Source organism: Stigmatopora nigra, chromosome 13, assembly GCF_051989575.1.
Source record: "Stigmatopora nigra isolate UIUO_SnigA chromosome 13, RoL_Snig_1.1, whole genome shotgun sequence".
Lineage (NCBI taxonomy): Eukaryota > Metazoa > Chordata > Actinopteri > Syngnathiformes > Syngnathidae > Stigmatopora > Stigmatopora nigra.
In genome coordinates, this window is record NC_135520.1 from 10,066,749 (window position 1) to 10,089,121 (window position 22,373).

The following is a 22,373-nucleotide window of genomic DNA, read 5'->3' on the forward strand; positions in this document are numbered from 1 at the left end:
TAAAACATTTTTCAAACAATCTTTTAAGTTCTTCCCTTTGCTTGCTTCAGCAGAAAACTTCCAAATAAAACAGCAAACCCTCAAATTGGACCATTTTTAAAAATATTTATTTTCCAAAATCACAACCATAAAGAAGAGATGAAGTACAGTACATTTACTGGTACAGTAGTACATTAAGACATTATCTCAGGTCGCTGTGCAAAAAAAAAAAAAAAAAACATAAGGCACCAGCAAAGGTATAAAATCCGGCAACAAAGCAATCAAAAGATAAATGTGGTTCAAAATGGTGGAAACATGTTTGATGTGGGCTTGTGAAACCACTAAATGACCAGGCCTCTTGTTTTTACAGAGGCAAAGGATGTATTGTTAATTAATGCATTTTCTCAACCACTTATCCTCACAAGGATAGATAACTACAAGCAATAGGCGTGTGACACCCTCAATCAGTGGCCAGGCAATCGCAGGGCAGAAGAAGATGGACAACCATTCATGCACACACTCATACATAGGGGCAATTTAAAGTGTTGAACCATCTGACTTTGCATGATTTTGGGATGTGGAAGGAAACTGGAGTACCCAGAGGAAATCCACGCTGCACAGAGAGAGGATTGACCTGAGGTTGAACCCTCCTCCCCAGAACAAAAAGTTGCCCGAACACTCCAAATTGCCCTGACGTTTAAGTAGGAGCTTATCTGACCGGGTAGAAGTATATTTGAACACCACAAAGTTGGGTGTCTGTCATCTTGGAAAGGTAGACAAATGCTCATTTATTTACGGTGGTGGTGTAGCTGGTGGACATTTTAGGTAGGACGAGCAGCAGTTGGAAGTTTTGTGAGAGTGCTTGAAATGTGGCCTATTACACGTTCCTAAGTGTTAACTCACATGTTGTCAATTAATTCATCTATCAGGAGCTCACAAAGCATGATGTCATCATCTGGAGTTACACGTTTTTTTAAGAAAATGTAACTTTGTCATTTTTATTTTTGTAGACACTTTTTTGACTGTGAAAAAAAATCTCTTCGCCTGATGGGCTAGTGGTTCACTCGCCTGACTTCAGGGCGAATGATTGGTCTGATGTTTCTCTTTGATCGACCAGTCTAGGGTGAACTCTGCCTTTTGCCTGAAATCAGCTGTAATGGTCTCCAGTAAACCCCATAACCCTTACTAGGATGTGCAGTACGGAAGATGAATAAATGAATTCCTTCTCTCAATACAGAGGCCTTTAACAAAATAAAATAAGTTCATTAGTCCTGACTCACCTGAAACGGGAGAAGTTTAGTCACTGAGCTAAAAATGAAATTTGTGTAAAACTTGGGCTTTGAAACTATATAATGTAGTAAGAAGAACAAGTTTGTATTTTTTTTTTTTGCATGAGATGATAAGAAAATGTGATTTGATCATCAAAATCCCAACGGAAGAATATCAAGGCCACACAAAAAATAAGGAACCTAACAAATTACTTTAGTACAGTCTAATTACAAGAAGCTAAATGACATCAGACATCCCAGAAGTTTTGCTGAAATGCAAAAATAAGGTTGTGCTCATCTGCAGTTATGGGAAACATGTTTGAGTTAAGAGGATTGCTGCCAAAGATATTCAATCCAAGGGTTTATACACTTTTTCCATCTCTGTCCAGCGAATGTTTAGATGTTCTATTACAAAAAAAATGTAGGGATCCATCGTTTATGTGGTTTTATAATTTCAGCAGACTGTTTATTATTGAAAATTTGATGGAGCTCAACCCACATTTTATGACCAGTTAATGTAGACATTTAAGAAATTCCAAAGGGTCAGTGCATACTTTCTCTACCCACTGTATAAACAGAGAGTTTTATGAATGGAATGAAAATACAGAGGTTTTAGAACAAGGCGCTCGGCCTTGGTTACATTCAAGTACCGGGAATCAGAAACTTTGGACAGAGTGAAGTAAATAAAAGGTGAAAAAAGAGAAGCATGCATTTTGGTCTTCTGGAATTCTTTTTCAGACATTGACCTTGACAATTATGGCTTAGGAAATTTTGAATTATACATTGCATTCTTCATAGTTGCAGCCAATGACTACTATTTTTTTAAATAAAAAACAAAAAAACATTGTAGATGTAAATGATTACATTCATCTTTACGCTAAGTCCTTTTTAATATGGCGGGCTTTTGATGTAGCGACCTGCGCTGTGACAAGACAAGCTTAGGGGAAAAAATATACAATTCTACATGAAAGACACATCAATTAATCCATTAATAACTGCTGAAATGACATTTTCTTTCCTATTTTCTGTGACAACAGTTAAAAATTGGGTTATAGTATTTAGTGTTGCACCAATTCCATTTTTTTGGCTTCCTATATGTTGTATTGACCAATAATGTACCAATATCTTATTCTTTTGAAAATTGGATTTTGTATTTCAAAATAAGGGCGGCCCGGCAGATGAGTGGTTAAGACACCCAAAGCCAAGTCAGTCCACCTGGGCGGAGTTTGTTTGTTCACTCCGTTCTTGCGTGGGTTTTCTCCGGGTACTCCAATTTCCTTCCACACTCATGCATGGTAGGACACTCCATTTTCCCTAAATACGAGTGTGAATGGTTGTCCGTCTCCTTGTGCCCTGCGATTGGCTGGCCACCCTTTCAATGTGTCCCCCGCCTCTGGCCAGAAGTCAGCTGGGATAGGCTCCAGCACCCCCACAACCCTAGTGAGGATAAAGTGGTTCAGAAAATGAATGAATCATTTTTAAAATAACAATTTAGCATGCTCACTTTAATATAAATTAGTTCTATCGTAGCTTGGTCCGACACTGCTTAACTCTTTGACTGTCATTGTGGATACTCAACATGACACATTTTCAATGGATTGGGTGTCGACTACTGATAAACACGTGTTAAATTTGAATCATCTTTTTTTATTGGCGACCAGTAGGTTTAAAATACATCTTCAAAGAGTATATGTTACCCAGCATTGGCATGGTATTTGTTAGTACTCCCCAATACTGATTATGTAATTTGAGTGCAGTATCATTACTGATACAGGTTTTGATGCAACACTAATACTAATTCTAAATAATGATGAAAAAAAGAAACAGCTCAAATGGTGTCACACTTTCTTGTACATTTCACAGCATTTTTGCCGCATACAGTAAACACGTTGTAAACACTGCACAAGGCCATCATTATTTTTAGATTGTTGGGGACTTTATCTCTATTGAAATGGGACCGTGGCGTGTCAGGATTGTTTGAATGGAGTACTGTAATCTCTCAGTAATCACGCAAAAAAATCTTTACGATTTGGCTCCTTTGAGAGAAATATACAGAAGGACTAAGTTATAAGGCAAGAGATTCGATGTGCAGCAAACACCGCATAGCACCAGAATTGACCTTGAGTTAGCATCAATGAAAAAATAAGCTGTAGACTTCATTGTCATTATGGACTCAAAGTAGTTCATGAAAATTATTCTTTTTATCAGTACTCAGTATTTCATGAAACCATCATGGATGGAATCTTTAGATCATAAAGTACCATAGTAGCAATATCATAAATATTTTTAAGTTGTCTGAAGGTCCTTTGTTTGATGATGTCTGCACTGATTGGGAAGTGAGAATTATGTTGTCATTTTTAATCCTCCAAAGAGAAAGTCCTTCTCACAAAGTTATTTTTTTTTTACAACTTGAATATTTCGCACAATATATTTCATTTTAATGTATCTATCTTTCAATGAATATGAGTGAAACGGAAAAGTGAGTAATGGTAGCTCTTTCACATTGACAAAATAATCCCACTTGTCACCATCTATACAGATTTTAAAATGTTGTGCTCATTTTTCAATTTATGGACATTTTTGGTATGGTTAGGATTCTAAAAGACTGTGCCAACGGCAAACCTGCTGTCCTCTGGACTCTTTCATCATTGTCCAGTGGTTGAGCTCTTCCTCTCCAGAACTATTGAGGCCAAGAGATATCCAACCAATCATCTCCTTTCGTTTCATACTGCGTTTGTTGTAGACAGAAAGAATAAGCGTAACATCCGATAGCTGGAAAAGGGCAACCTGGAAGACAAATGTCTCTTTGTAGGTCGGGTTGGGTTGTCCTCGACAGATGGATGTTTTACACTTGGACATCTCGTGGCCCATGGAGTTCAGTAGGGTCAGCTTAACGTATGTGTCTAAACAAATTGTAAAGAAATAAACAAGTGTACAATTAGAAGTGGACTTTAATAGGGTAGTCAAACAAAATTTTTCTGTGAATTCAATCATTGGCTGCCAATGACAGCAGAATGAACGAATGTTCTTTCACCCTTTTTAGTCAAAATGGATTGGACAATTATCAACATCGATGGCATTGAAAAATGAGCATACACATTTAGTTATTTGTGCAAAATCCTTATGTCTCTCAAATGTACTGTATAGGATGTTTTCTCCTCCAGCTCAAATGCAAAGTGTTTCTTCTCACCACAAAGACAAGAACTCAAAGGGCAAAAAAAAATGTCTTTCTGCAGCCTTTCTTGTTGCTATGCAACTGTTTCTAATCTGAACATACTTTAACGATAAAAAGTAGAATACATAAAGTCAGTAATATGTGAGTTTACAGGTTGAGGATGAGAATTTGCTTATGATAGTAATTTAATTACAAAAAAATACTACATTGGTGACAACGAGTCTGTATATGAACCCAAAAGTGGGTCACATGGTACTTAGTTGGCTTGTATGACATAATTTTGCTCTTTTTTAAAAGAAAAATCTACAAGTTGTAAGAGATAAGAAAGCCTAAGTTGATTAGGTATCAATCATTCTGTAAAGACATTGCAGATAAATTGAAAATGAGAACAACAAAAACTGGGTAGATACCAAATAACTGGTGTGTTAGAGGATCTGTCAATTTATGTGAAGCAGTGTTGGATTAACCACCATTAATTTATACATTCCAAATAGAGGAAAACCTGATCCCTTTTGTTCAAGATGTGTTGAGGATATTTTGTCAATATTGAAAATGTTGGTAATACAGTTAAGTCCTTTGGGAGTTTGGAGCAAACACAGTACTGTTCATTGCCAAAAGGACCCCGTAGCTAAAGGTGCTGGTCTTTTGATATTCATAAAAGAGAGTTTAATATCTAAGTACTTTTTAATATCTAAGTACATTTTGACCCGGACCAAAACGGACCAAAAGACTGGCGACCAAAAGGCCAGCGACCAAATGTCCGGTCACGGTACTTAAAGGGGTCAGTGAATCATGATTCATGACTATTTTCTTCAGTTGGAATTGGGACATGTAAAATGACAAAAGAAGGTTTTGGCAATTTATCATCATATCTTACAGCGCTAATTGACAAAATTACCAAAGTCGTGATAAAGGCATGTGAAATGTATTGTGAAAAAACATGCAATCATATTTCCCATTGAGGGCATACATGTCCAAGGGCTGCCATCCTTCCGGTTTAAATTCATTGGAGGTCCAGTGGTTACAATCTTACTTAAAGCTAGACAAAACCAAATTAGATAATCACAATGGCTCTGAGAGTGTTGCACAGCTTGTCTAAAACTTTATTTCTTTATAAGACTGTATCGCACTGTGTCTAGGAGGGAGTCAATGGAATGAATAGCTTTGGCTTTCATGCTGTTGAGTGCCAGCTGCCTTCCAATATCTCGCTCATTTGAGATATTCAATAGCTCTCTTTGACAGAAAACACTGTAGGAAAAAAATGTCTTGATTTTTTTTTTGACAGCTGCTGAAAAGACTCTGGAAGAGCCGTGGATGTCTTAAGTGGTCAATAACAGTCATGCAAGGCACTTTGGTATTGTTGCAGAACTATAGGGGCTGGAACTAATGATTCATTGGAAATGCAGGCTTGCTAGTGTTTAAAAAAATTATATATATACATTTTTTGTGCATTATATATTTATGGATATATATGGATGGACCGACAGAGAGACATAAAACTAGAGATTGTTCAGAGAAATTGTTGCGCGTCATTCACCGACAGTTTTGTAAAACACACAAAATCAGTCAAGACATGCGTAACAATTTCGCTCAAAGGTATTTTTTCTGAATTTCAAAATGTCCCTATTTCCAAAATATAGAATGAAAATTACATACAATTCTAAAGGTGCCATTCAGAACAAACAATACAATGCATCTGCTTCTCATTTGTCATATTAATTTATGATAGCTGTATCGGGTGAAAAACATGAATATTCATGCTTAACTTAAACACTACAATCTAGTGCATTTTGGAAATGGATAAGAAGTCCTATTATGAACTCTCATCACAATATGCCCAATTTTATATATTATTTATTGATTTGCCATATTATAATACATTTTCAATATTTCGGGGTAAAAAAACTATACAACATAGATGGGTGTTATTGGTCATTTTTTAAAAAGTATTAGCAGTGCAACATCCTCCAGATTGAGCTAAAAATGTTTGCAATAAGCAGTGGAGGGTTATATTGAAAATACTAAAAAGTTGTAGCAAGCAAAAACAAACATACAGGTTCAACTTTTATAGCCAGAAAATTGTTTCAACATTAAGGTACCAATTAATATATAATCTTACATAGAAATAAAACAAAACAAAATAGGTTCTAGGTCCTTATTAAAACGCTATGTGTATTTAGAAAAAGAAGCATTGCTTTAATGTTAGAGCAGTTAAAATAACTATGCTTGCAGCAAAGATGTCCTTGTAAAATATAATTTCTGATAACTGTAACTATAAATTAAATATTTTAGTTTGATAAATTTTCTTGCCTCTACTAAATCATATTAGGTGAGGCATCTTATTAGTCAAGGAAACATGTTTTGTGCTTTTTTATTTTAAACATTTAGGTGGAAGTGTGGTCATATTGCCAGACAATTTAATCCATTGTAATATAGTTGTTTTTTTCATCTTCAGAAAGGAAAAAAAAAATCCTAATGATAAATGGCTGCAGAAACCTGTATCCAATTTGGGTGTTCTATAAGTGCATCCCTTCACATTTTGGATACATTTCATCTTCCGTAAAGTTTTATGGCACTTGACGATCTCAAAAAATAATATTAATAATCAAATAGACAATGGGGCATTCAAGAGTTTGGCAGATCATTCTTACTTAACAATAATACAGTAGCAGCACAATAGCATAATAGTTAACCCCACATATAAAGATATCTCATACTTGTGAATCAAAGTTTTGACCTCAAATCCCATAAATGTACCAAGTTAATGCAAATTGGGCATGATCAGGTGTTTAAAGTGTGCAATAGATAGGTCTATATATAGCGATAACGGCGGTAGACATTAAAAATGTTGATAGAAACTTTTTCATCATATTGTCTGCATTACAACAGTTTTGTGTGCTCTATGTATAACTGAAAAAGAATACAACTTCAGCCAGGGCATGTACACATGCATAACTAAACAGTTAGGCCTCAACGAATTATCAAGCAAGCTGTATTGAACATGAGTTAAATATCTTAGTGAAAAATGTCAAGGTAATCAGGCATGATGAGAATACATGAAAAAGATACCATAGCTAAGTGATGGAGGCAGCGACATGCAAGGAAGCATAGCAAGATTTACAGTGAGCTGTTGTCTTCATGGATGTGTGGGTAACAATTGAGGTGAAGTGTTAAGGTTTTCAAAATATAGACCCAATGCCATATTCATTTAATCTACGACTAACTTTGTTATCTACATCCATGAAGGCACATGAAAACACTGAAATGTTTGTAATTGGAAACAGGGATAGACACTCACCTCTGATAATATAAACCTGTCCACCTATCAAGTGTTTAAGACAACAAAACAGCCCATCTGACAACAAAGGTTGGGCAGCAGTAAGAAAAACAGCAAACCAAGGTGTCAAATAAGTGGCAGAGGATAGCAAAATTTTAGGCAAATGCAGAAGATGCAAGGGAGGAAAAACTATCACCAATGGAAACATTCATAAGAGTATCAATTTGAACATGCAGCTGAAGATCTTAAAACTGAGTGCGGAGGACAACAAGGAAATTACGTAGAACCGACAGAGACACGGCCTTAATGGTCGTTAATCCATCCATTAAAATAATAGAAAATATCTTTTATGACTCTTATATCTACGATAAGAGTTCATCCGAAGTCAGGGTGGAGAGAGAAGGAGGGGGAGTCGGAATCTAAGACCTTTCAGTCTTGTAATATTCTGTGTTGCATAGGTAACATTTTAGGTCTTACTGAAATTGATTGTTTTAATCCAGAGTTCACAGAATAGGATAATAAATTCATAGATAGTTGTCATCACAGCATAATACCAATAGAAGTGTGCTCTTGTAATGCAACATTGGGGTTAGATAAACAGAATGTGGTTTTACTGACTGGAAGATGGGCATTTGTCATAAGAGATTGTGATTGGAAAAACAGGGATTAGCCAAAAAACATAGTATTCTGTCTATCATATCCTGAGTCTTTTCTGTGACCTTTCATTCACTGCCTGGAACATCTCACCAGGAAAAGGTCTGAGCCTCTTTCTTCCTGTAATGTTGATGGATAAAATGAGAGATTGAGTGAGTCTGGAATCTGAATTATGACATTGTTTGTGATCTGGAGAAAGAACAGAGAGCAGGAGGAGGATGCTTTGGAAGGAGAGGAATGAAGATTAGTCTAAGTAAAACAGTTGCAGACTTTAAATATTTGGTTCAAAGTCTAAATTTAAGTCGTGGGTTTATGATTTCATTGGAGATTTAGAAAAGGTTCCCAACAAGCTGATAGCTCTTGTTGTGTGACAGGAAAGTCTATCCTACAATTAAGGGTAGAATTCATAAGACGATGGGGAGGCCAGCAGAGTGTTGCATCCATGCCATTTTTTTTACCGCTCGATAAATATTGTGAGAATAGTGATGATGTGTCAATACTAATGATTTGTCAATACTTACTGGGTGGCTTATTGGTAGCAAGGTTCTTGAAATGAATTCCTTTTATAACCTCCACAGAGAGATGTCCTGTCGTTGCATTGTACACCAGGCCCACCAGAATTTCTGGAGTGGAGGATTGACTGACTGAAGGAAATGATGAGGCACTTTCACTGCATGTCATGTCTGAAAGACTTATTTGGGATTCAGCACCCTGCAAGTTTCAAAACATTCAGATTGGACACTGTTAAGAATGGTCTAGTTTATCACTAGTAGACGTCCAATCCATTTCAAGTGACATGTTAGCAATGTTAATTATCTGTCAACCTTCCTGCCACATAGACACTTCAAATGAATTGGACATTAGCCACCAATGACTCAATAAGCCCATTTTGACAACAAAGCATACAACACATACACTAATCCCTTGAATATCGCTGTTAATGTAGACTAGACATGGCCGTGATAATCGAATCCTCGCGAAGTAGGGTCAACCCTATAATAACTACCTTTTTAAAGTGCTGAGTCCTAGTTGCGTGAGTGGCTTCCACTTGCAAGTTCTAGTGTGGAATTCCACATTTTAATGAACTTTAACCAAAAAAAAAAAAAAAAAAAAAAAAAAAATATATATATATATATATATATATATATATATATATATATATATATATATATATATATATATATATATATATATATATATATATATATATATATATATATATATATATATATATATATATATATATATATATATATATATATATATATATATATATATATATATATATATATATATATATATATATATATATATATATATATAGCACAAAAAATCGCAAAGAAGTGAAGTCGAAGATAATCGAGGGAAGACTATTAGTATTTTAATTCGGAACATATCTTCCTATTATTGTGATTAAGATAATTTATAATGAGTTTGATGTGCAGGCTAATACAGATGTACTGGAGACTGGTATTTCATTGACTGTAAATATTATATAAAAAAAACATACTGGCGCCATGGTGGATGAGTGGTTAGTATGGCGCCTAACAACTGTTCTTTCAATCCCAGGGCCTGACCTTCCTAAATGGAGTTTAAATTTATCGTCTTGCATGCCTTGGTTTTCTCCAGATACACACACCCAAAACAGGCACATTATTGTTTAATAATGGGAATTGCAATTATTAATAAGGGGAGTAATTGGATGAAATTGACGGGTATGATGTAAAATAAGTGAAGTACTTCTTAAACTCCAAGGGTTCTAAGTTTTTCCACTTACAGTATGAGTCAAAAATGTCTGTACACATCTGTACTGTTGGCTTATATTTCCATCGACCTATCGTTTGTCGTTTTTCTCATTGACCATGATTAAAAAAAAAGCTAACAATAGACAAGAGAGGATGTGACATTTGGACAAGTGAAAAAATCTGCAATTTATTGTATTTGGGGACTGGGGTTAATGCTGAGGAATTGAACTTTGCAGCATTGTAAAACAATATTCCAATGTCACTGGGCGTATTGAAAAATAAGTGTTTACTAAGACCTGCTTTGAACCCGCAGTAGTACTTACTGGGTGCATGCAGCAGGGGTCTAAAATGACAGGCACAGTCATTTTTCCTTGAAGGTGTAGTTTGGTGAGATAAAACACATTTTCCCCAAGCACCTTCTCCTTCTTCATCCGCCGCATACTGTAAAGTCGGAATCTGATGGCGTAGTTGCCAATCATCTCAGATTCCATATGGCAAAAATGAAAGGTCTCTGTGAAGAGAGGGCATGGGCCTCTTTGGACCCCTGTCTTTGCTCTCTGCTTCTTTGTAGGCAACAGAACCAGGTGAACCTGCCAGGAGATGTTTCCAGTGTGTTTTTGAATAGGGAGGTCTGTTATTGTCATGATGGTCACTGCCAGCTGTTGCTCTTCTGGATCATAGTCAAACACGACATCGAGAGTGCCATATTTTTCAATCTGATCCGGTTCGTAGTTTTTGAGAAGTTGTGCTGATGAACCATGGGCGGACATCTAAGGATAATTGAGAGATACAGGGTTTCTACATCATTTATTACTGTGCCTTATTGCTTTTATCTATCTGTGAGGAAGCACATTTTACCTCTGGGCTGAGAACAGCAGTACTGTCACTGGGTACATCTTCTTCATAGCCCTTATTTAGATAACTCTCTGTTTCGTGGCCATCACTTCCCTCGCTTGTACATTTGCGAAAGGAGAGATGAGGGCTACCACTGGTTTGTGAGAGATCACATTTGCCATCACCCAGATCAGAGAGTGTATAAGACATCCGAGGGGATCCATTTTCATCCTGATATGGTGGAGGTTGGAGTTCATCCAGGGGAGGTGTTCGCCTCATTCTCTGGATACAGTTTGCTGTTTAAGACATGACACAGGGAAAGATTAACTAAGTGTGGATACAGATAAATAACAGTGCTTTTGGTGATAATGTTGGCATCAAACAAATATTTATTCGTCCATTTCTAGCAATGCCCATCCTGGCCAAGGTTGTGGGGTGCTTGAGCCCAACCTAGTCGACTTCAGGCAAAAGACAGAGTGCAATCTAAACCAGGGGTGGCCAAGTCCGGTCTTCGAGAGCCCCAACTCTGGTTTCCTTCCACATCCCCAAAACATGCAGGCTGGATGAAAACTCTAAATTGGCTCTCGGTATGAGTGTGATTGGGAATGATTGTCTATCTCATTGTGCCCTCCGATGGACTGGCCACCAATTCAGGGTGTCTCCTACCTGGGCCCCATATTTAACTGGGATAGGCTCCAACCATCATGCTGGGGATAAGAACAATTCTGAAGTCTATAGTCTGTAAGGATGTCTTTACCAACTTTGTGCTGTGTCTCAAGAAATGCACAGAGGTTCTCAAGAAATGCACAGAGGTGAATGAATGGTGGTCATCTTGATCACATGCTCAAGAAATCAGAAGAAAAGGCCTATGGTTATAATTGTATAATAGGATATTTAGAAAAAGAAGTAGTTACTGCAACAGTCTGATTATGAGTAGATATTACACAACATAAATGAATAAATTGCTTGCATTGTGCAGTTTGGCCTCTCAAAACTGAAGTTGAGTAGGAGTGAGACTTGCAGGATATGAGAAAATTAAAAACAGCGCAGGGAAAAAACTGCCTTCCAGGTGTCTAACTTTTAGAAAAAGTCAAGCCTATGCAATCAACTCCAACGTGTTGTTCCTACCTCTCTGCTGAATTCTTGCAACTTTCAATCTCATGTCAGACGAGACTTTACCTCAAAGTGCCACATATCAGTGGCACGATGGAGGAAAACACGTTTTAAGTAAGTGTCATGGAGGGCTTGATAAAAGAAGCAAACCCATTTTGAGCAGCTTTTTTTTTACCTCCTGCTGAGCGGGGGCGGTTGATTTAATGGAAGCTGCTGTGTAAAGGTGTCACTTTTTCCTGCAACCTGCTAATTGGAATGGTTACACTTGCACTTTTCTTCTAAGCTCTCTTTTCTTCAAAGAATTTTGTCCTTTCCACCCAGTCTTGTTTTCCTTTTTAAAAGGCATTCACCAAAAGGCTAATGCATGAGTACAAGTTTTATTTTATCTGGTGTTTGACACTTCATCTGACAAGGGAGAGATGACAACATTCTACATTTAAGTCATTGGTCATTGACCAAGATAGATGTCCAATCATGTGGCTCTTTCCATCATTCTCCTGTGAACTGAAAGGAGTTATTCACGAGTCGATGTCCAATTATGGTTGTCAAAATATCGAAGTAGAGATACTGAAATATTGTATCTGAATAAACAATATTTAATTGTTATAGTATTGATACTCACTTTTAATGGTGGGCAAGTTAATTAGGGATTAACTCACATATGAATTAACACAGGTAATGAATGTACAGTTGTACCATGACATATGACTGCCCCGACATACAAGCAATTTGAGATACGAGTAAAATTATGAGCAAATATTTATCGTGAGATTGAAGACAAATTTTTATATACGAGCAGACGCGAGAGGCTGCTCATAAGAACATCATGGGTACTATCTCTCCCTGCAACTTCCTTGTGTAATGTCTCTCTGGTCGCAACTCCCTCTTGTAATGCCTCTGTGAGCACTGGGGGGAGCGTTGCATTTTTTCAGTTTTTTTTTTTTCCCGTTAGTGGTAATGGCGTCTTTACTACTTCTCGTTGGCAAGTGGTCATGCGTTATCCGATTTGCGTGCATCATTTTGGGAATATTTTGATGGGGTTACAAAATAACCCTCGATAGGTTTTATCTGAAAGTCAGGGTGCAGGCAGGGCAAATAGAGACAACCCGGGAGGAGAAAGGTATCAAAATTTAGAACTAAATTAAATTAGGTTTAGTGTGAGGTTAGATTACATTTATTTTTGAGTGTGTCTGCATCGAATCCAATTTCATTTAAATTAGTTTGTTATGTTACCAGCGTGTTGCGGTGTAAAATCCTACCTATGGGACACCCTTAATTGGTGGCCAGCCAATTGGTACGTAAAAGGAGACGGACAACTATTCACACTCACACTCACACCTATGGCCAATTTAAAGTGTTCAACCAGCCTACCAATGTTTTTGGGTTGTGGGAGGAAACTGGAGTACCCAGAGAAAACCCATGCAAGCCCGGGGAGAACATGCAATCTCCACACAGTGAAGACCCACCTAGGATCAAACTACTATTTTAAATATTAAAACATTATGATGGTATAAGAAATATTGCAAATATGGAACTAATAACACTTATTTCACCACCTTGTATCAATGACACATTTTTTACTCTGCAAGGATTTGGTACTCTGCAGTTTTCACAGCATGATTTGTGATAGAACCCAGGCACGTCATAAACTATTCATCACTCGGCAGCATATTTTACCAACGCTTTAAATAGATTGCCCTAGACATTCAGTCCTAAAACCCAATTGCTTATATAACAGGAAGACAGTTGAGAAATGATGCAGTGATATGCAGCAATGCAGACTTTTTTTTCCATACCAATTAAAATCATTCCATTTGAAGATCAATTATTTACATGGGCTAATACATTTACTTGGAGCAGCTGTTTTACAGACACATGATAGGCATTAATCTTTTTAAACATCATGTGATTTAGCAAAGATGAAGCTATTTCTAAGGTTAAGCAAGTAAACAGAAAGCAAGCGCTTGGTAAGTAGTGTCCCTGTTAGTTTATTGACTGCCATTTACGGAGCTAGACGTCCAATACATTTCAACTGGGATAAGTTGAAGAGAAGAGAATTTGCAGCCAAATCTCCTAGTTTACGGGAATGTATAGCTTTTAATAGCAGGCAATGTGATCATTCTTTTTTTTACTTATTTGTTCATTTTATATTCATTTATTGGATTGGATTGGATAACTTTATTCATCCCGTATTCGGGAAAATTTGTTGTCACCGTAGCAAGAGGGTGAGGATGAAGAAATAGGAAAGGCATTTTAGACATAAATAGATAGGTAATATATTAAGAAATAAATACATGAATAAATATATATATATATATATATATATATATATATATATATATATATATATATATATATATATATATATATATATATATATATATATATATATATATATATATATATATATATATATACAGTATCTCAGAAATACCACATGCGATGATGTTTCTTAAAATTTTCCCTTCAAAGTAACACATTTCTACTCCCTATTAAATCAGAAGCGGCTTATAAGCGAGAAATTGTAAAATTCAACGATTATATATGCAAAATCGGGTATGTTCATGTTCATTAGGAGTTCACTTTTACAATTTTCATGTTTGAAATTGAATGTCACACTTCTAGTTATGTAACAGTTGAATGCAGAGAACAAACAGACTGATCCAAATAGGCTAGAACTGGTTCCCCTTTGACTAAGTCCATGTTGAATTTTCCCAACATCGAAAACAAAACATGCCAAGAAATCAAGAGACCAAGAGAGAGCAAAACACAGAGAGAGAGAAAGAGAGAGAGAGAGAGAGAGAGAGAGAGAGAGAGAGAGAGAGAGAGAGAGAGAGAGAGAGAGAGAGAGAGAATTAAAGAAAGGGGATTACAAAAAATATGCAGACAGCTGACTTTTTCATAACACTCCCATTGAGAGTTTTCTGAACGAAAGCTCCACTTTCATCATCTCGCTAAATCAACTGTGTAAAAACGGGTGTGTACATTATTACATAAATTTGTTTTGGAAGTTTATTATAGGCCTGTGGGGCGAGTGGTTAGCGCGTTGGTCTTACATCTCTAGGGCCCTGCGTTCAAATTCAGGTCACGTCCACCTGTGTGGCGTTTACATGTTCTCCCTGGGCTTGTGTGGGTTTCTTCCTGGGTTTCTTCCAGCTACCCTGGTTTCCTCCCACATTCCAAAAACATGCAATAAATGCTGATTGGACACTCTAAATTGCCCCTAGGTATGGGTATATGGATTTGTGTACAGTAAACCTACCGATATCAGCTGAGGCGTCGCTACTGTAGCCTCCATACTCAGCTAACAGAGGGCTGTACTTCTGTGGGTTTTCCCACCGGAATCGTCTTGTTTGTTTGACATTCGTAGACACCTTGGCTTCTCCTCTCAGACCTTGAGCCCGGCTGACTGCTTCTTGATACTGACCCATCAATTCATCCTCGCTGTCTGATGATGACGAGGCATGCTCATCATCATCACCGTAAACTTCTGAAAGAAACAAGTAAACTGTTAGCTAAACAATCTTTAGTTTTTTATTGACTCAAAGGCAGCGACGGAACCTGGGGGGCTATAAAAGAGGCTTGGGTGGGGCTAAGTTATTATTTCATGTGAAGTTGTTATGGCTTTAAGAAGGCCAGATGGTGTATAATTAGTTGACATGACAAGTCAATTGGTTACCTATTAAATTGATATAGGGACATATTGAGGCTGATCGGTGTTACTAGTACTTGTACTAGCAGGCGATGCAGGACAGTAGCAGCCAAGACAAACAGACTCAAGGACAGTTTCTTTCCACGCGCCGTCACCCTACTCAACTCAAGTCCTAGGTGGTCCTAATCAAGGCTGATCTTGTACTGCACTAAAATTTCCTAGGCTGTTAACCACTTTATTCACTTTTTGTATGTACATATTTCTGTGACCACTTATTCATGTTGGCTACTTATCTATGTTGACTACTATTTATGTTTTATTCATTCATCATCTCCCATACTGTCCATCCTCAAAAGTGTTCCGGGAATTGCTAGAGCCTAACCCAGCTATCTTTGGGCGAAAGGCAGACTACATCCTAAACCAGGGGTAGGAAACCTATGGCTCGGGAGCCATATGTGGCTCTTTTGATGGGTGTATACGGCTCTTCGCGAACCTGTGTGGTAAAATATGGGAACCGCTGGTGAGAGACCTAAGTCCCCGGATGCACCAATGGGAGCGTCACGCCGCCACTGTGGCGCCGAAACTATCTCTAGCGCCTTTTTAAATCATATTTTTTCTTCATTAGACTCTTCTGCATGCATCCTCTCATTGATACTCATTGATTAGCAACAGAGATATAATGTTCTCAAAAGAATGTAGACTTTTTTTACTTTTAAAGTGGTGAAATGAATAATAAATGCTCACATTTTCATGTATTTTTACTTTTTAATTCTGAGTAAGGCTTTCAAGGAATAATGTTTGAAAATATGAATTGTTTATGGCTCTCTTCTTCATCAAAAAGGTTCCCGACCACTGTCCTAGACTGTTCTCCAGTCAGTCATGGGAACACAGAGTGAAAAACGACTATCTGTACTCCCAATCTTTCCGCCATCAGTGGGAATTGAGCCAGGGCAACCCCAAACTCAGGCAAGTGAACCTCTACTCCACTACTTATTAATTATTTTTTATTATTCATTGATAATATATCTGTTTGTTTGTTCTTGTGTTGACTACTTATTTATTTATGAATATTTCTTATTTCTTGATTATTTATTTGTATGTTTGTGTGATGTTATTAGTTGTGAACTTTGTGTTGAACCTTAAAAACTTATTACACTTGCATATAATTACAATAAATGCATACAATTCAATTCAATGCAGATCCAAATCCACCTATTTAATATATTAGCGCAAATTGGGCGCCTGCTGCTGGCCGAAATATACATTGCATGAACATATCTACATTTGGAATGTCAATTTGGAAAATGCAGTTAGAAGTTTTATAACATAGTATTTGGAATATGGCAGAGGAAGGTCCATTCACCTTGTTGTTCAGTGTTTTTCCTGAAGTTATCAAGGCAGTGAAGGCTTGCTGCATTCTCTAGTGACAACTTGTTATTAAGGTACCAGAAGAGGAGAGTCATAAGAATAATGAAGAATCCAATAGCTGTCAGAAATCCAAACACCTCTGGAGAAACTGAGAAAAGCATCAACACATTTTTATCATCAAATTGCACGTTCTCTTTAATATGACTGATGAAAATGTCATAAGCCAAATTGTCCCATTGATTTATTATTCATTCATGAGTCGTACAACTTAGCCTATTTCATACTATATCTGATAGCATTACAAATAATTTCTCAACATAGGAATGAAACAAGATTTTCTAACCATAACATATTTCTCGAATATGAATTTTAACAATTTTCACGAGTATATCACTCATAAATGTGGAATCCATATCATTTGCTTTGAACTTTGTCACTTTAATACAATTGGATGTGTAGTGCTGTCAATTGCAATTAATTGCAGTCAATAAATTACTCAATAAAATATGACAACAAACTATATAATATTATAATATAATAATATTTGGTATTGTTGTGGTGTGGAAATGAACTAATTTACAGTCAAAGAGGTGATAATGGCCCTCAGTGCATACTAGACCATATTAGGAAGTTTTTGTTGTCGTTGTTGGTTTGTTTTTATGGCACCAGTAAATTGCTAGGGCAGCTTTTACCACAGTTGCTCTTATTAGTGTGAAAATGCTCTTATGCAGACATGCAACTGTGTCTTACAAGACACCGAATCACTGAACTTTTTTTCGGTTCTTAATCCGACTGAACAACCAAAGTTCTAACTGATTTGAATTGTGCAAAGAATGGCTTTTTAAATTTTTTAGGCTTGTTTTAATCTTTTATAGGTTAAACTTGTATTTCTCAATGTTACTGTTTTTTTAATTATTTCATACTTTAATGTGATATAAAACACGTTGAATTACTTTGTGTTTAATTCATAAATTACTTTTCAATGAATTACTGTATATTAAACTAACATTGTTAGCAATGTTGTAATCCTTTAGTTTTAAATCTTTTTATCTCTCCTCTATGTCTGCATACAGACTGTTGCCATGTTGAATATAAAAATGCAAAAAATCCCACCTCACAATCACCAAGACACCCACGTTCTCCACAGGCAGGCCTTAACACTCTCACTAGCACTCCTATACACATTCCCACGCATGTTCAGAGAGGACTATACTTCACTGATTAAACACAAAAGACACCAAACTAACAAACTAGTTAATAAAATAAAGAAAGAAATGCAGCTTACAAGGACCATCATTTTGGTAGTGCTCAAAAACTTGTCATAATATTCAATTCTTCATGTAATTTTTATACTAAATAGTGGATCATTGATCACATAAGGATTTTTTAATGTATTATCATGTATGTATAGTGCAGAAAAAAAACAACTATGAATGCAGAGGAGTGTGAAGGGTGCTGTCTGGGGTCCAAGATTAGTCACCCTGTCCTACCTTTCCTGACGCAGATCAACTCATGTACTCCACAACTTCGCTCACCACCTGGGAAAACAATGTTTTTGAATGAGTTTCACTGTGGTGAACGTAACAAAAGAAAACACAATGACTGCAAGGTATAACACATGTATATTCTTAGACCAGTACCAGTATAACAAGGCTGCAGGGCAGAGGACAATAAGAGTGTGACATTTATTGCTGTTTTCTTTTATTATTACACGTTTCCACTCAATGTTCCAATTTCAATTTTATGTAAATGAATGGTGCTTCCTGATATTCTCATGGTTCAGTCCTGACTTTGGTCTGGGCTCAATTCATGGTGGCGGTATGTTTTTGAGTGCAAGTGGTCGTCTGTGATTGGTTGGCCACCAATTCAGTGTCCCCTGCCTCATGGCTGAAGTCAGCTGGGTTGGCTCCAGCACCCCTCGTGACCCTTGCGAGCATAAGTGATTCAGAAAATGAATGAATGAGTCAATCTGCAATTCAAATAATTAACTGTGAGATTAATGCAATATAATAATGAATTTAAAAGTTGTATTTAGCACTTATTGCAGATGTACAATGGAATTACTGAAATATATATCTTGATTAACTTACAATGAGAGAATGAGTTAAAATACATTCCTGCCTCGTGCCCCAAGTCAGCTGGGATAGGCTCCAGCACCCCTTTTGACCTTTGTGGGGATAAAGCGGTTCAAAATAATGAATGAATGATTGAATATTTATGACCTTTGATCAAGTTAACAATGTAATCTTTGTGGAAAATGAGCAGGATAACCTTTTACAATAACCTTTAGTTCATCGTGCCATTAAACTGTTCATTAGCATTCTCGGGGCAATGAGCAAAACACCTAAATTTGCTGTTTATTTATACACTACATACTTGGCATGATTTTCTTTCAATCACCTCCTTTAGATTCATTGTGTCCTCCAGACTAACAAGTGTAATTCTTAACAGTTACTTACACTTGTGAAAGAATATGAGTCTCTGAGCTGTGCAGCCAGGGATTTGCCCTAAAGGTTGAACTTTCAAACATCTCTCATGTCTTCCTTTTTTTTTTTTCATATGGAACAGTATAACATGTGAGCCATTCGACTAGAAACAGAAAGGTCAAAATGTAAAACAGAGGTTTTTGCCCATCTTTACTCTATTTTTGACAGTTTCTACTTAAGCATTTTTTAAACTTAAACTTTTAACTTAAATCAGCACAAAGTCTAGGAAGTCTTACTACTATTTTGGGAGAAAAATGCCTTTTTTTATACAGAAAATGATTAGCTCTGGTGTTTAGACTCAATAGAAGATATTTGCATTTGGGTGATTTAATATGGGGAACTGGTGGAGGAGTGGCTAGTGTAGTGGCCTTACAGTTCTGAGATTGGGAGTTCAATTCCAGGTTGGTCATCACTGTTATTTTTTTTCTCCCTGTATGACCTCTCCATGTGATTGGCCATTGAGTTCAGCTGTTGTCCCCCTGCTACTGGTGTATCTCCTCCTTGCTGTGGTTTGTGTGATCCAGGTGTTTCTGATTGTCTCATCAACCCATGTCTGTCTATTTAAACCCTGTGTGTTTGTCAGTCTTTGTTGGATTGCCTGCGTTGTCATGCTCATGTCCCATGATCCTTGTTTACCCACGTCTTCCCTGTCAGGTTTGATTTTCTTATTTGATTCCAAATTGTTGGTTATTTTTGGAGTATACTGCCATAGTTATTAAAGTTTTTGGTTAGCGCAATCCACTCCCAGTCTTTGTTTGCTTTGTCCTACTACTCTCGATGCAACCTCAGCCTTGAAAATTGTTGCATGTTTGCATGTTTCCCCATAATCTATGTTTTCTCCAGGTACTTTGGTTTCCTCCCACATCCCATAATCATGCATGGTGGGCTAGTTGAAAACTTTAAAATGCCCCTGGATATGAGCGTGAATGGTTGTTTGTCTCCTTGTACCCTTACAATTTGCTGGCTATGGATTCAGGTTGTGCCCCAACTCGTGCTCTTAGTTTGGTAGGATACCCTAGAGCATGGGTAGTGAACCTATGGCTCGGGAGCCATGTGTGGCTCTTTTGATGGATGTATATGGCTCTCCGCAAACCTGTGTGGTAAAATATGGGAACAGCTGGTGAGAGACCTAAGTCCCGGACGCACCAATGGAAGCATAATGCCGGCAATGTGGCGCCGGAACTATCTCTAGTGCCTTTTTTAAATCATATTTTTTCTTCATTAGATTCTACTGCATGCATTCTCTTTGATACTCGTTGATTAGCAACATTGATATAATGTTCTTAAAAGAGTTCAAACTCTTTTATACTTCAAAGTGGTGAAATGAATAATAAATGCTCACATTTTCATGTATTTTTACTTTTAAATTCTAAGTATGGCTCTCAAGGAATAATGTTTGAAAAGATGAATTGATTATGGCTTTCTTCGTCAAAAAGGTTCCCGACGCCTGTCTTAGTTTGCCAGAAGTCAGCTGGGATAGGCTCCAATGACCCCCGCATCCCTTGCGGGGATGCGTGGTATGGAAGATGTATGAATGAATATTGTATTTATGTAAAATGAGTACATATTGCATTTAATCAATCAAAGGCCCCTTAATCGAACAGAAATTAAAGAGTTGGTATTTTCATGACATCCAAATAATCAATAGACAGTCTTCCAATTGCATCAATGCATATTTGATGCAAGTTTAATGGAGACTACAGGATACATCCGAGGTGTTTCTCAGTTTGTATGGATTAGAATACAGTAAATTAACTGCATTTGGATTAAGCACCATCTCCAAGAGCAGCTGATATGCATTGTTACCACTCCACAAAGTTGGTCGTTTCCTAGTCTTTAGTTTATGTGGTGCCTTTTCGTGAATATTTAATTTATATTCTTCTCTCTGCAATCTTTCAGATCACAGGAAAATTAACACCATAGCTTGCAACCAAAAGTTACATAAACACTTCAGAAAGGTAACGAAAAAACCGTCATCGTCATTGTAATGTTAAAATTAAACGTCATATCGAATGTATCACAACATTATAAGGTTCCGTTTATTTGTGTATTTTGGTTTTGTTTTGTTTGACAGCAGCCGTAGCGGCGCTGTCCATTCAGCACCACGAGCTATGACTCCTCGCTATCAACTACCACAGCAAAAAAAATAAAAAATAAATAAATAAAAAAAAGCGCATAGACGATGAGTATAGTACACTGGTGAAGCTAACATATGCTCTTTCAATCTTTACAAAAGGCAGGCATTTGTGGCTGTTAAGGTTAATTATGAAGAAAGAGGAGAGCTTTCTGCCGACTTACCATCAATCGCCATGATGTTGTGCTTTGGCTTCAACCAAGGCGGGCGGTGAAGAAGGGGGGACGGACTAGTACTGAGAAATAGAATGCAAGGAGCTAGGTGATGGTGGGCGGTGTTGATGGTTTATTCCGGGGGTTGGCAATATTATATTTGGAGCCGCATGCGGCTCTTTAGCGCTGCCCTGGTGGCTTCATTGAGCTTTTTTTCCCAAAATGTTTGAAAATGGGGGAGAGAAATATATTTTTTATTGAAATAGGATTTCTGTTGTCCAAGGGTGGCGACCACGTGGCTCTCGAACTGCATGCGGCTCCCGGTCGAAATGCTTCTTTTCATATTTTGCGTACAGTGGCCCTTTCCCTCGTTTCATGTTTCTCATTAATTTATTTTCGCTTAAAACATACTCAACTATGGAGGAAATCAAGGATAGATTGTTTCTGGGGGTGAATCATTTACATTCATAGCCAATGCAGAAGTTGTCAAATACTAACAAAAAATGCAGTCAGGTGCTACATTTGCAAGTGAGTAC

The 22,373-nt window shown here is 37.1% G+C and overlaps 1 protein-coding gene and 1 long non-coding RNA gene across 2 annotated transcripts in view; one reads left to right on the forward strand and one right to left on the reverse strand.

The window, feature by feature from the left end:
* The window catches only part of LOC144206157 (uncharacterized), a 23,126-nt gene extending 6,463 nt beyond the window's left edge, over positions 1–16,663 (forward strand). The window contains exon 2 of the long non-coding RNA XR_013328306.1: positions 16,539–16,663. This is a non-coding gene — a long non-coding RNA (uncharacterized LOC144206157). The remainder of the gene's footprint in view (positions 1–16,538) is intronic.
* syt14a (synaptotagmin XIVa) lies at positions 2,541–21,945 on the reverse strand. The gene is made up of 9 exons (XM_077730941.1): positions 21,850–21,945; positions 18,556–18,603; positions 17,061–17,213; positions 15,308–15,535; positions 10,957–11,228; positions 10,422–10,868; positions 8,875–9,064; positions 7,721–7,777; positions 2,541–4,150 (listed from the first exon to the last, which is right to left on the reverse strand). The coding sequence occupies exons 1-9, from the start codon at positions 21,860–21,862 to the stop codon at positions 3,837–3,839; spliced, it is 1,722 nt and encodes a 573-aa protein (XP_077587067.1). The 5' UTR covers positions 21,863–21,945; the 3' UTR covers positions 2,541–3,836.
* Between the last annotated feature and the right edge of the window lie 428 nt (positions 21,946–22,373).

Coding starts and splice junctions, on each gene's coding strand:
- syt14a (XM_077730941.1), bottom strand. Junction 17,214..18,555: donor GTTGATCTGCGTCAGGAAAG/GTAGGACAGGGT, acceptor TGCTTTTCTCAG/TTTCTCCAGAGGTGTTTGGA. Junction 10,869..10,956: donor CTGCTGTTCTCAGCCCAGAG/GTAAAATGTGCT, acceptor AATTATCCTTAG/ATGTCCGCCCATGGTTCATC.